The 12,151-nt window shown below is 48.0% G+C and overlaps 1 protein-coding gene across 1 annotated transcript; it reads right to left on the bottom strand.

Annotated features, from left to right (window-relative positions):
• Window positions 1-906: 906 nt before the first annotated feature.
• On the bottom strand, window positions 907-10,154 carry ALDH2 (aldehyde dehydrogenase 2 family member). The gene is made up of 13 exons (XM_009560386.2): window positions 9,939-10,154; window positions 9,250-9,354; window positions 7,814-7,954; window positions 7,474-7,553; window positions 6,815-6,926; window positions 5,511-5,639; window positions 4,890-5,003; window positions 4,424-4,526; window positions 3,525-3,709; window positions 3,009-3,173; window positions 2,543-2,700; window positions 1,668-1,782; window positions 907-1,151 (listed from the first exon to the last, which is right to left on the bottom strand). Exons 1-13 carry the CDS (start codon window positions 10,062-10,064, stop codon window positions 1,119-1,121), a joined length of 1,566 nt encoding a protein of 521 aa, XP_009558681.2. The 5' UTR covers window positions 10,065-10,154; the 3' UTR covers window positions 907-1,118.
• Window positions 10,155-12,151: the final 1,997 nt, after the last annotated feature.

The following is a 12,151-nucleotide window of genomic DNA, read 5'->3' on the forward strand; positions in this document are numbered from 1 at the left end:
GGGAAATAGCAAATGGGGGAGGAATAACAAGGTTTTGGAGGGAAATAACAAATGTGTGCAGGAAAATAGTAAAATAACACATTTATGCAGGAAAATAATAAATTGGGAATAACAGTTGTACAGGAAAATAGCAATTTTGGGGAGAAAATAACAAAAGAAGAATAAGTTTTTGGGAGATGAACAAACTGCAGGAAAATATTTTTTGAAAAAACTTTTTTGGAGGAAAATGGGAATTAAAAATGTGTGCAGGAAACTAGCAAATTTTTGGGGGGGGAATAAATGGGGGGCAATAAATTGATAAACAGCTCCAAAGGCTGAGCTGACTGCACTGAGGCAGTTGCTTTGCTCTGAGACCTCACCTGGAGCCCTCTCCAGCTCTGAGCCCTCTGCATAGGAAGGACATGGAGCTGTTGGAATGAGTCCAGAGAGGGCCACAAAGATGATCAAAGGCCTGGAACACCTTCCCCAGGAAGAGAAGCTGAGAGAGTTGGGGTTGGTTCAGCCTGGAGAAGTGAGAGCTCCAAGGAGAACTTATTGCAGCCTTTCAGTACTTGAAAAGGGGGCTGATAAGAAAGATGAGGGAAAACTTTTTAGCAATAGGATAAGGAGTGATGGTTTTAAACTAAAAGAGAAGTTTAGACTAGATATTAGGAAGAAATTTTTCACGCTGAGGTTGTTGACACACTGGCACGGGTTGTCCAGAGAAGAGGGAGATGCCCCATCCATGCAAACATTCAAGGCCAGGTTGGATGGGGCTCTGAGCAACCTGATGTCACTTAAGACATCCCTGCTTCTGCAGGGGGGTTGTACTGCATGACCTTCATGGTCCTTTCCAACCCAAACCATTCTATGATTTGTTGGTCAAAAAGCAGACTCATCAGATACAACACGAGTACACTCATAGAATGCATTAGTACTCAATGGACTGTATTTGGTATTTTAAAAAGATAAAGCCAAGTAGCGTTTTTTTAACAAAAGCTCCTTCAGGCACCTTCTAAAGAAACATTTTCTTAATGCAGAGTTACATAAGTTCTGTGTGTATTAAGAAGAGGTCTCCTTGCTTTGTACCTCATGAAGCTGCGTAGGTGTTTCCAAACATGTGGAGAGGCTGCTGTCCTTTAGGAGTTTTTCTGTGGAATTTTGATTGTCACCTAGAAAAAACAAGAAAAGTCACAAGCTATTTTCCTGGTGCCAGTGTCCTGTTGTGTTCACCTGAAGGCTGAGAGGCAGCAGCATCCTGCAGGACAGAGCCAGAACCAGAGGACACTGTATCCCAGTCAGTGGTCTGGGGACCTGTGAGGAAGGCTTGAAGAGAAGGGGAAGCTCAAAGACTGGGTCAGAGCACCTCTGCTCTTTGAGAGGTGGGAGCGGGCACGCTTGTTTGCCCTCACTTGGACAGCTAAATGGTGACAAGTGGTGCAGGCAGTTGGTAATCTATGAGGTCATGTATCCTTGTTCCCCTCAGCAGTACAAAGCAAAGCCGGCTTTCTCTTTTAAATAGTTACACAGAGCTGTGTTTGCCCTTACTTCAGAAGTGCAGCTCCAGTTTTGTTCTAAGCATTACAAGGAAGAATTGCAACTCTGAGGCCAGGGTACACCAACAGGCACAAATGCAATGTGGAGCTACGGCAGAGGGTGGGGAAGTCCTTGGATGCAGGAATACTCACATTTTTCACCTCTACATATGCCTCCAGACCATATTCTCCCAGCTCTCGCCCATTCCCAGAAGCTTTGTAGCCACCAAATGGGGCTTGTGCACCGAACACGTCATAGCAGTTTATCCTGAAAAGGAAATTAAGAACTAAGTGCCTGTGGTTTTAAAACTGCTTAACAAAGAGCCCTTGCGCAGCAAACACACATCTTGGCTCTCTACAACAGAGGGACGGCTGAGTTCCTAGGCAGGATTTCTGTATTTGTCAGCTCTCAGCCAACAGAATTAACCAATACTGAGACCTTACCCTCATCAACCAGGAAACAGAACATCATTAAATCAATTCGTATCGCTCATTATCACTGGACCAAGTGACCAGTCTGCCACCCATACCTCCTTCAGGGGACAGATAGCAATAGCACCTGCTTGTTCCTTCAGTACTATTAAACAAAAAAAAGATAGGGAGATACTTGATCTCCAAAATCTCTTGCTAGAACAGTAAACTGGTGTTGAAGTATTGACTGGTACAGCCTCGGAACACAGAGGAACATCCACTGCAGCAGCCAAGACTGCACAGACGTGCTTGGAGATCTAATCACTGCTGGCACTTGAGGCCCCGCAGCAGCTGCTATGCTGCCACTGCCAGCTACAGAACCAGATTTCTTTTCCCCCATCCCATTCACTAATCCACAGTGGAAGTATGGAAGCCTAATATACCTAATTTTTACCAGTAGTTAGTGTTACAACTGAAGGTCTGACATTACATTCCGCAAAGTGCATGTAAAATTGGATCAACATATAGACAGGCTATCAAAGAGGAAGCTTAATGAGAAATGGCAGCGCACAAGAAAGCTTCCAGCAGTCTAGGGAGAAGGAAGTGTCGAGGCTTACCAAACTGTTCCAGCTCGCAGGCTCTGTGACACATAGTTGGCTTTGTCCAGATCCTTTGTAAAGACTGCTGCTGCGAGACCGTACTTGGAATCATTTGCTCTCTCAATGACTTCCTCGATTGTTTTGAATTTCAGAATCTGCATGACTGGCCCAAATATCTGCAAAATCCAAACAGAGCATGTGAAAATCGGTATAAACTGATCACAAGGGAGGCTATGTTTGATGCTGGAGTTACATCTGTATGGCAGAAGTCACACAGGACATCAAATTCGAAGTATCACTTCCCATGTTACAAAGCATGCAAGATGTAACCTGGAGGGAAGTTTAACTAGGTTGTTTTCTAAGCATCATAGAGTTTTGCAGTTCATGAATGTCCAGTTCTTGCAGAACCCTGTTTTGCTGCATCAGAGGAGGCAAATTTAAGAAGAAGCGAGAAGCAGACACAGAAAGGCGCTGCAGGTCTCACCTCCTCTCTGGCAATCGTCATGCTGTCCTGCACATCACCAAAGACAGTTGGCTGGATGAAATACCCTCTGTCTGCAGCGGGGTTGCCACCACACAGCAGTTTGGCTCCTTCGCGCTTCCCAGTACTAATGTAACCAAGGATCTTCTTAAACTGCTCTTCATCTACCTAAGAGCCGTGAGGACAGACAGGTCAGCTTTATCTTTACTGGAGTAAAAAAGGTTTCACCTCAACCTGCGGTGCATGCGACTGAGCTCTAGCGATCCCTCTTTTCAACAAACTGCCAAGCCAGCTTCAAAGGAAGATGATAGTTTTTAAATGGCAGCATCAAGTGGAGGTTTTGGAATAATCCGAATGATTAATTAACTTCTCCCTCCTGCAGAAGCAAGGAGATAATGGGCACAATTCGAAGTAGACTAATCAGGAGCCTGAAGGATACCTTTCATTCTAACCTGCTACTGCACACTGACTCAAGATTGTGACTATTTGATAACAGTTCAGGACATTTTCTGCTCTTACCTGAGGCCCCTGTTCAGTCTTAAAGTCAAATGGGTTTCCAACCACCCTGGACTTGGCCTTCTCAACACTCCTCTCCACAAACTCATGATATACATCTTCCTGGACATACGTTCGGGATCCAGCACAGCAGCACTGCCCTTGGTTGAAGAAGAGGGCAAAATGGGCTTGATCCACAGCCCAGTCCACTAAGATTGGGGAGAGGAGAGAAAACAAATAAGCAAACAAAACCAACCAGAGTCAATAAGAGACTTCTTTTGAACAACTATCATTGTTCAGACAGACACATCACTGATACAAAGTCCTTTCAGCTGACAGGCATTTCCCATGCTTTGGTAGGGCAGAAGTTACACACATTTAATTAGTATGAGGTTCTACTAAAGCACCCCACACTAGAGAAAAAACAATCTAATCTGAGGCAGACTACAGTTCTCATTTGAAATTATCAGGTATTAAGGACAAGTCATTTTAGATCTAGAAGGATTTCCTTCCTTACTGCCATATAAAAGTGTGTGTGTTGGCTCATCAAGATCAAAAATGAGTCTGTATACAAAAGATGAGGGAACCAGAACTTCACAAGACTAGAAGAGAACAGTACACACTCAGAGAAGGAAATGAAAACAAAAATGGAACTGAGACTGAAGGAAGATACTGAAACAATTATCATTTGTTGATAACTGAACTTCACAGCACCAGGAGAGAAGTGGGAGTGAAGAAGCACTGATACACAAATGCAGCAGCTGAAACAGGAGGCACGGAGACTTCCCTGGGTGGGAGCAGCCAGGCAGTGTCAGAGCTGGAGGCTCAGTTGACACAGCGGAGATTTCGTTTTCTCTTCAGCTCTGCTTGCAGAAAGCTGATGTAAAAGGCACAGATCAAATATTCCTCTAGCAGGTGCTTACTGTCTGCGTCCGACATGATGATGTTTGGACTCTTTCCTCCAAGCTCCAGTGTCACCCTCTTTAGGTTACTCTCCGCTGCAGCCTTCTGGATCAGATGCCCAACCTGCATTGTAAGAAGAATAGGTATTAGGAATTAAATCCTTCGTACAGCAACACCTGGTGGGGCAGCTGGTTTCACATCTCAGTCAGCGGTTTAATAATAATCCTTTCATTGTCAGGGCTTTAAGAGAACAGCTGAAGTTTCAGCTCTAGCAAGGAGCACCTCAAGGGAAACAATACAAAGTATTTTAAAGAAGGGTCTGACAAAGAGCCTTACGTAAGGTAAAAATAAATGTCACACCCTGAATTCAGCTGCATTTTTTAAGAGTACAAGGCAAGGCACCTCCAGCCTTTTATACAGAAAAGGTATTACAGTAATATTCTGTACATATTCTCTGTATCCCTAGAGTTTAAGGTAATCCCTTACCTCTGTGGAGCCAGTGAAGGCCACTTTATCCACGTCCATGTGGGAAGAGATGGCAGCCCCTGCAGTGGGCCCATAGCCGGGGATGATGTTCACCACGCCTGGTGGGAATCCAGCCTGCCGGTTCACAGCAGGAGAGAGCAACATTATTCCTTTTACAAGCCAAGGATTTCATCAACCCTCATCTGTTTATAACATTTCAGTAGGCCTCCCACAAAGAACAGAGCCTTTTCTACTTCACTTTAATTTCCCCAAGCTTCAGTTTTTGTCTTCAGTTCACAAGAACCAGGACAACTCTTCTTTCCACCCCACATCCTAGGCATAGTTTGGAGCTATATATATTAGCTCTCTAATCACCCTAAAGTTTGTTATTTAATTGAACCTCCAATTCAGATTTCCCTCCCTAATTCAGATTTATGTCTGTTCCATACGTATTTATAAGGACAAAGGAAGTTTTGCTAAATCAAATACGAAGATATCCAAGACAATCCAGCCTTTCTTCAGAACAGATAGCCCTTCTCTGTTCCTGTCACATGCCCCTGCAGTTCACCAGTCTGGCTGCATCCCACCGTGCTCCAGCAGCGATAGCAAGGCAGTGGATGGAAACCCAGCCTTTTTGCTCACCTCTTTGATCAAATTTGCTACGTAGAGAGCACTCAGAGGGGTTTGCTCTGCCACTTTCATCACAACCACGTTCCCAGTAGCCAGGGCAGGCCCAAGTTTCCATGCTTGCATCAACAGCGGGAAGTTCCACTGAAAAAAAAGGGGGTGTTTGCTGGTCTGAACTTGAAAGTTTCCAATTAAACAGTAAGTAACCAGTGAGCATTATTCAAATCCACTGCAGCACCCATGGAAGCAGCCTTTGATCCTTCCCTAGCTGCTTTTCAATGTTTGGCTCCTTTTCAAGCACTGCCTTCTGCTTGCCCAGAAAAACTGTTCTCTGAAGGGTGAGGTCTCAGCCCAGCTTTCTTGGGAATTAATCTTTATTGTCACTTTGGGCCTTAAATGCTCGTTTTGAGGCATGTTGAAAGAATGCCAGTTTGTAATGACCAAGCAGACACAGACCAGTACGGCTTTTACTTTCAGTTCTTGCTCAATACAAACATCAAAAGCATGCAAATACAGAATGCAGCAACCAGAATCTGGCTGCAGCAAAGCAGTAAAACTATCCATGGATCATTGCATACATGTGGCTTTGTGGCTGACAAAGCCCTGTGCTCTGCTTGCTACCAGTTGCTTAAATAAGCTCATGTCTATAAAGCTGAATTTTGCACACTTATTCTCTATTTTCTCAACACACAGTATTTTGTTTTTAAGTTAGGGAGCATTTTAAAGGCAATTGTGGTTCTGAGCCAGAGAATTCAAAGGGGTTTGGTTTTTCCTTTCCTTTTCCCAGCAGATACAAAGTAAAACTTACTCAGAGACACAAATCTACAAGTGTCCTGTACTGCCAGAGCAAAGTAACAGCCCTCTCACGTTATGCAAGCCCAGCCTCCTCCACCACTGGAGGCAGCAATGGTTAGCAACAGATAATAACTTGCATATATTTTCATGCTAACACTGAATTCTTGAATCGCTCTCTACAACTACCTAAAAGGAGATTGTAGCGAGGTGGGGGTTGATCTCTTCTCCCTGGTAGCCCGTGGACAGGACAGGGGGAAATGGCCTCAAGATGCACCAGGGGAGATTTAGGTTGGATATTAGGAGGAATTTATTTACTGACAGTGTTATCAAGCACTGGGAGAGGCTGCCCAGGGAGGTGCTTGAATCACCATCCCTGGAGGTGTTTAGAAGACAAGTAAACGTCACACCTGGGGAGATGTTCTGGTGGCGGACTTAGTAGGGATGAATTGATGGTTGAACTCCATGAACTTAAAGGTTTTTCCAACCAAAACTATTCTGTGATTCTACTGACACATTTTACTTACCGGGATTATCTGTCCACAAACTCCCACCGGTTCATGTCTTGTGTAACAGAAGAAGTCTCCATCTATTGGGATGGTTTTGCCATGGAATTTATCTGACCAGCCTGCATAGTATCTAGCAACAGTAAAGTTTTGGTCATTGACTGTAAAATAACAAGACTCCTGTCACAAGGAGATAGGAGAGACTTCCTGCAGCTATTTGCTTCCTCCTTTCTTCAGTCACTTCATAACAGGCATACCAATACAAATATTTCCCAAACAGGTGATTTGAAGAATGAGCAGAAAACACAAACATTTGTGTCTCCATTTGCCAGCACTTTGTGTAACTAATTCTGTCACTCCTGTGCTGTAACACAGATCCGGTCCACCAGAGCGAGTCCCGAGTGTAGCGAGGGAGAAACACAGAAACAACAAAAATCCTATGGGAAGTCACAGGAATTACAGCCTCATTCTTAAGAAAAAAGAAAACCAGAGGAAAACAAGGTGTTGATACTCCTGCTATGAATGAAACCAACAGGTCAGATCCAGCCCTGCCACCCGCAAGACTGGAGCCAGAGACATCTGATCTCTGCACAAGCACAGGTTCAACTACCACGGGCCAGCTGAGCACAAGCACGGAGCAAGAAGAGTTAATGTGCTGTTGCTGTAGCCTTTATGCCTACCTGAGACATTTGACGACCATGTCCAAATCCACCAGGTAGGAGACAGAGTACGGTTTGCCATTATCCAGAGTTTCCAGCGCCTACAAAAGACAACGAGATTGTCTAAGGAGAGAGGTGGGAAAAGTCACACAGATAGATTTAGATTAGATTCTCTGTTTGCCCTTTGGATCTGTTCTGCACATTGGCCTTTTTGCTTTCAGCTTCACAAAATTACTTTCCCACCCTTTGTAGCTTGCTCTCACGCTGAAGTCCCCATTGCACCTGATGGGCACAAACCACCCACTTCTCCCCAAAGTCAGGGATCCCAGGAGAGCAGCCAGGCACAGAGCACAGTACGTACCGCCAGGTAAGCCCGGTCCCTCTCGATCAGATCAGCAAGACGATTCAGCAGCTTCCCCCGATGAGAAGCATCCATCCTTCTCCAAGGTGAGCCCAGCTGGAAAGCTGCCTTGGCTGCCTTAACGGCCTTGTCCACATCTGCCTGCAGAGAAGCCCAGGCAAGAGGGTGAGAAAGGAAAAAACAGTCCCCACTCACTCTCTCAAAACACATCTGAAGCCCTCCCTGGTCTCAAAAGAGCCAGACAGCACGGTGGCTGCTAATGCCACCTTTTTTGAGGGCAAGCAAAAAGCTGCCTCGCTGCAAGAGACCCCTTGGTCCCAGGGCTGTGGTCCCTGTCCCACTCACCCCACTCTCACAACTGGGGCAGAGCTGCACAGCAGCACAGCCTCAGCACAAACGCTGCTGCTGGACCAGCCGCAGCCATCTCGCCTGGTCTGTATCCACAAGAAAAAGAGAAAAGCAGCAGTGAAACAGGGGTGCAAGAGCTGAGCACCACCACCTGGGCTTACGCTCTGTTACTTCAGCCATACAGAGTGCAAAAATTGTTAGGTTACTTCTACAGTGTCATCTGCTGGGTTAATATTTGCATCCTAGGACAAGGTATGGAAAAGGCTCTAGAATTGTGCTTTGGACACTTTCAGGATTTGATTTTGCCAGCACAGTCTAAAGTTTTTTCCTTGATCAAATGTCTCTAATCCACCTTTTTGTCCTATCAGGGCATTAACGTGTTTCTAGTTGGTTCTGTTCTGGCTTGTGCAATGGTCTCACCAGGACAAGCCAGTCTACCACGGACAAGCAAACAACAAAGGGTTTTCCCCGCTCACCCCTCCCTCAGGGAATACATACAAGTTTCCAGACTGTAGGAAAGACGCAAAGTTGCTGGGAAATACCACCTCAGCTTTGCCACAGAGTCCTAGAAGGGCCTTGCGCAAGGTATGGGATGATTACATGACTCAATTACCTGTAGTCTCTTTCTCTTTTTTTAATACCTGGTCTGGGGACAGTCCCTGCTGCACAGCAGAAAGGAGCTGCTCAGGTGAATCCCGACCTTTTGTCTTCTCTGCCACTGTGACTCTGGGTCACACCACCAGCACAGCCCCACCAAAGTGTCTGCCTTCATCCCCGCGTACCCCAGCAACCTCCATCCACACCTGCTCCCCAGTCTCCCAACTCAGGCCTCAGCACATCTATCCCTCTCCACCCTTTCCAGTCCTGGCTCGCCACTGGAAAGAGGCAAAGCCAGAGGGGTTTTGTTGAAAGCAGCAGTCGGGGAAGAAACGCAGCACTTGTTGTGGGATCTGTAAAGGTCAGACAATTACTGCTGCAAACATGGCACTCGGCAGAGCTGCCTTGGTGAGAGATGAGTGTCTTCTTCTGCAACCCTCGCATACCTGCTCACGCAGAAAACCAACCCATCTCGTCAAAAGAATGCTTACCTTATCGCCCTCAGCAACCTGGCAGATAACTTCTCCTGTTGCCGGATTGATAGAAGGGAAGGTTTTCTTGCTGACAGCATCATGCCACTCGTTATTTATGAATATCTGCAATGAAAAAAGCAAAGCAGTGCTAAACCTTAGAGCCAGACCTAGGTGAAATCGGGAAGAGCTTCAGTTGTTTGATGACATCTTAACAGGCTGATTAAAAAGGACTGATTAAAAGGGGTTCAACTTGTGTGGGCTCCAAAACTGCACCGATGTGAAAGAGATATTTTAGCCAAAAAGTACACAGTAAGAGACAGCCTCAAGCTGTGTCTGTGGAGATCTTAGAGCCCTTTCCAGTGCTGAAAGGGGCTGCGGGAAAGCTGGGGAGGGGCTCTTGATCAGGGAGTGCAGGGCCAGGACAAGGAGGAACAGTTTTCAGCTGAAGGAGGAGAGATAGAGATCAAATGTTGGGAAAAAATGTTTTGCTGTGAGGGTGGGGAGGCCCTGGCCCAGGTTGCCCAGAGCAGTGGTGCTGCCCCATCCCTGGAGGAGTTCCAGGCCAGGTTGGATGGGGCTTGGAGCCCCTGATCCCGTGGGAGGTGTTCCATGGGGTGGAACTGGATGCTCTTTGAGGTCCCTTCCCACCCAAACGCCCCGCGCTCCCGCACGGCCGGGAAATCCCCAAGGCCTCCCGCAGCCCTTACCTTATTGTAGGCGATGTCTGGGCGCGGGTTGGGCGCCGGGATGGGGGAAGCGGCGGCCGAGAAGGGCGCACCGAGCCGGGCCGGGCTGCAGCAGAGCCGCGAGCCGCGCAGCGCCGCCCGCCACATCCTGCGCTGCGCCGGGACCGGGCGGGACGGGACGGGACGGACCGCGGGCACCAGCCCCGCTCTGCCCCGGCTCGGCCACGCCACGCCCCCTCGAGCAGGATCCGCCCCCTCCGCCCCGCCCCCTCGGGCAGGATCCGCCCCCTCCGCCCCGCCCCCTCGGGCAGGATCCGCCCCCTCCGCTCCTCTCGGCTCCTCTCGGGGCGAGGATTGGCGGCTGCTGCTGCTGCGCTCGGTTCTGTTCACACCAGCACAGCCCGAGTCGAACCAGCGTGGCACGGCTCGGCTCGGTTCGGATCGAATCGGCTCGGTTCACGCGCTGCAGTTTGGCTCCGCTCGGCTCAGCTGGGTCCCGTTCGGATCAGCTCAGCCCCGCTCAGTTCAGATCCCATTTGGCTTTGTTTGGTGCATCAGGGACTCTCATCGGTGTCCAGCACTGGCATTGACTGTTCATGTCCATACCCATTGTCCATGTCCGTATACATAACCATACCCGTGTCCCTGTCCCTATCCACATCCATGTCCATATCCATGTCCATGTCAATGTCCATATCCATGTCCATGTCCCTGTCTCTGTCTCTATCCATGTCCATGTTCATGTCTCTGTCTCTATCCATATTCATGTTCACGCCCCCATCCATGTCCATGTCCATGTCCATGTCCCTGTCTCTGTCTCTGTCCATGTCCCTGTCTCTGTCCCTACCCATGTCCATGTTCATGTCCCTGTCTCTATCCACATCCATGTTCATGCCCCCATCCATGTCCATGTTCATGTCCCTGTCTCTGTCTCTATCCATGTCCACGTTCATGTCCCTGTCTCTGTCTCTACCCACGTCCATGTTCATGTCCCCGTCCCTGTCTCTATCCATGTCCATGTTCATGTCCCTGTCCCTGTCTCTAGCCACGTCCATGCCCAGGGAACTTTGTGCAGGCAACAAGGAGAAAGGCAGAGCAAACCCAAAAGCACCTCTGCTGCATCGTTACCTTTGTGGGGAAGGCAGGGTAACGGGGTAAACAGTGAGGGACCTCTGGTTTCCTGGCCACGCTGCGATTGGGACGCGCACAGAAAGTACGGGGACAGTGCAACAGAGCCAGTGGAGCACTCCCACAGCAGGAGCCTGACTCGGTGCATGCAAATGAAAGGCACTGTAAAACTGCTCCCAACAATGGCTAAAAGCCTTTTCTCCTTGTTTGCTTAAGGTACCTTGTGCAACTTCAGCATGCAGAACTGCAGATTCATACGCAGCGAGCAGAGATGTTCTCAGGTTACCATCGCTGTCGCTAAGGAAGCCACAGATCAAAAATGTAGAGAGTTAACCTAGAGAATAAGCCTGTGGTCATCCCCCGTGTCTGACAGCATCACTCAGGTCCTTCAGTGAGGGGTCTGTGAAGGGGAACTGGGTGTGAGCGGCTCTGCTTCATTAAAGGGGGCAGGAAAACTGTAGAATAAGTCAATTTGAAAATAGTTTAACTCACTGTCCTGGAAGACTGAGGCAGCTGAAAGTTGTAGTGGTAGCACAGTGATAGCTCCTGCATCTGCAGGTCTCTGGGCATTTCACTCAGTATGGGAATATTGGCCCTAATTTGCATGGGAGAACCACAAAACCCAGAGAGGCAAAACGGCTGCCCAAGGTTATCCAGCAGGACTCAGATTAGGCTCCACATTTCCTAAATCAGCTGAAAAGAAATCCTCTTGTGCTGGATCTCAGCCTCCTTCGTCCTTGGCTGCCCATGTCCCCTGAAGGGTGACTGATTCCCCTTTGTGCCCCAGAGAGGGGATCCTGGGCAGCCCTTTAGGAGGTGGCGCTCATGAGGAATGCTTGTTCCAACGTGTTATCATAGAATAAAATCATAGAATGTTTTGGGTTGGAAAGGACCTTAAAGCCCATTCAGTTCCACCCCCTGCCATGGGCAGGGACACCTCCCACTGGATCAGGTTGCTCCAAGCCCCATCCAACCTGGCCTTGAACACCTCCAGGGATGGGGCAGCCACCACTGCTCTGGGCAACCTGGGCCAGGGCCTCCTCACTGTCATCAAGAATTTCTTCCTAATGTCTCCATAAAGTTCTCCCTCCTATTGGAGACCTGCA

This window comes from Cuculus canorus, chromosome 17 (assembly GCF_017976375.1).
Source record: "Cuculus canorus isolate bCucCan1 chromosome 17, bCucCan1.pri, whole genome shotgun sequence".
Lineage (NCBI taxonomy): Eukaryota > Metazoa > Chordata > Aves > Cuculiformes > Cuculidae > Cuculus > Cuculus canorus.

What these genes read in the sequence shown, in the direction of transcription:
- ALDH2 (XM_009560386.2), bottom strand. Translation starts at nt 10,064, where the DNA reads ATGTGGCGGGCGGCGCTGCGCGGCTCGCGGCTCTGCTGCAGCCCGGCC. An exon ending in CAGACATCGCCTACAATAAG is followed by an intron (nt 9,355 to 9,938) that starts GTAAGGGCTGCG and finishes TTTTCATTGCAG; the next exon opens with ATATTCATAAATAACGAGTG. An exon ending in CTGCGAGCTGGAACAGTTTG is followed by an intron (nt 1,783 to 2,542) that starts GTAAGCCTCGAC and finishes TTTCCTTTTCAG; the next exon opens with GATAAACTGCTATGACGTGT.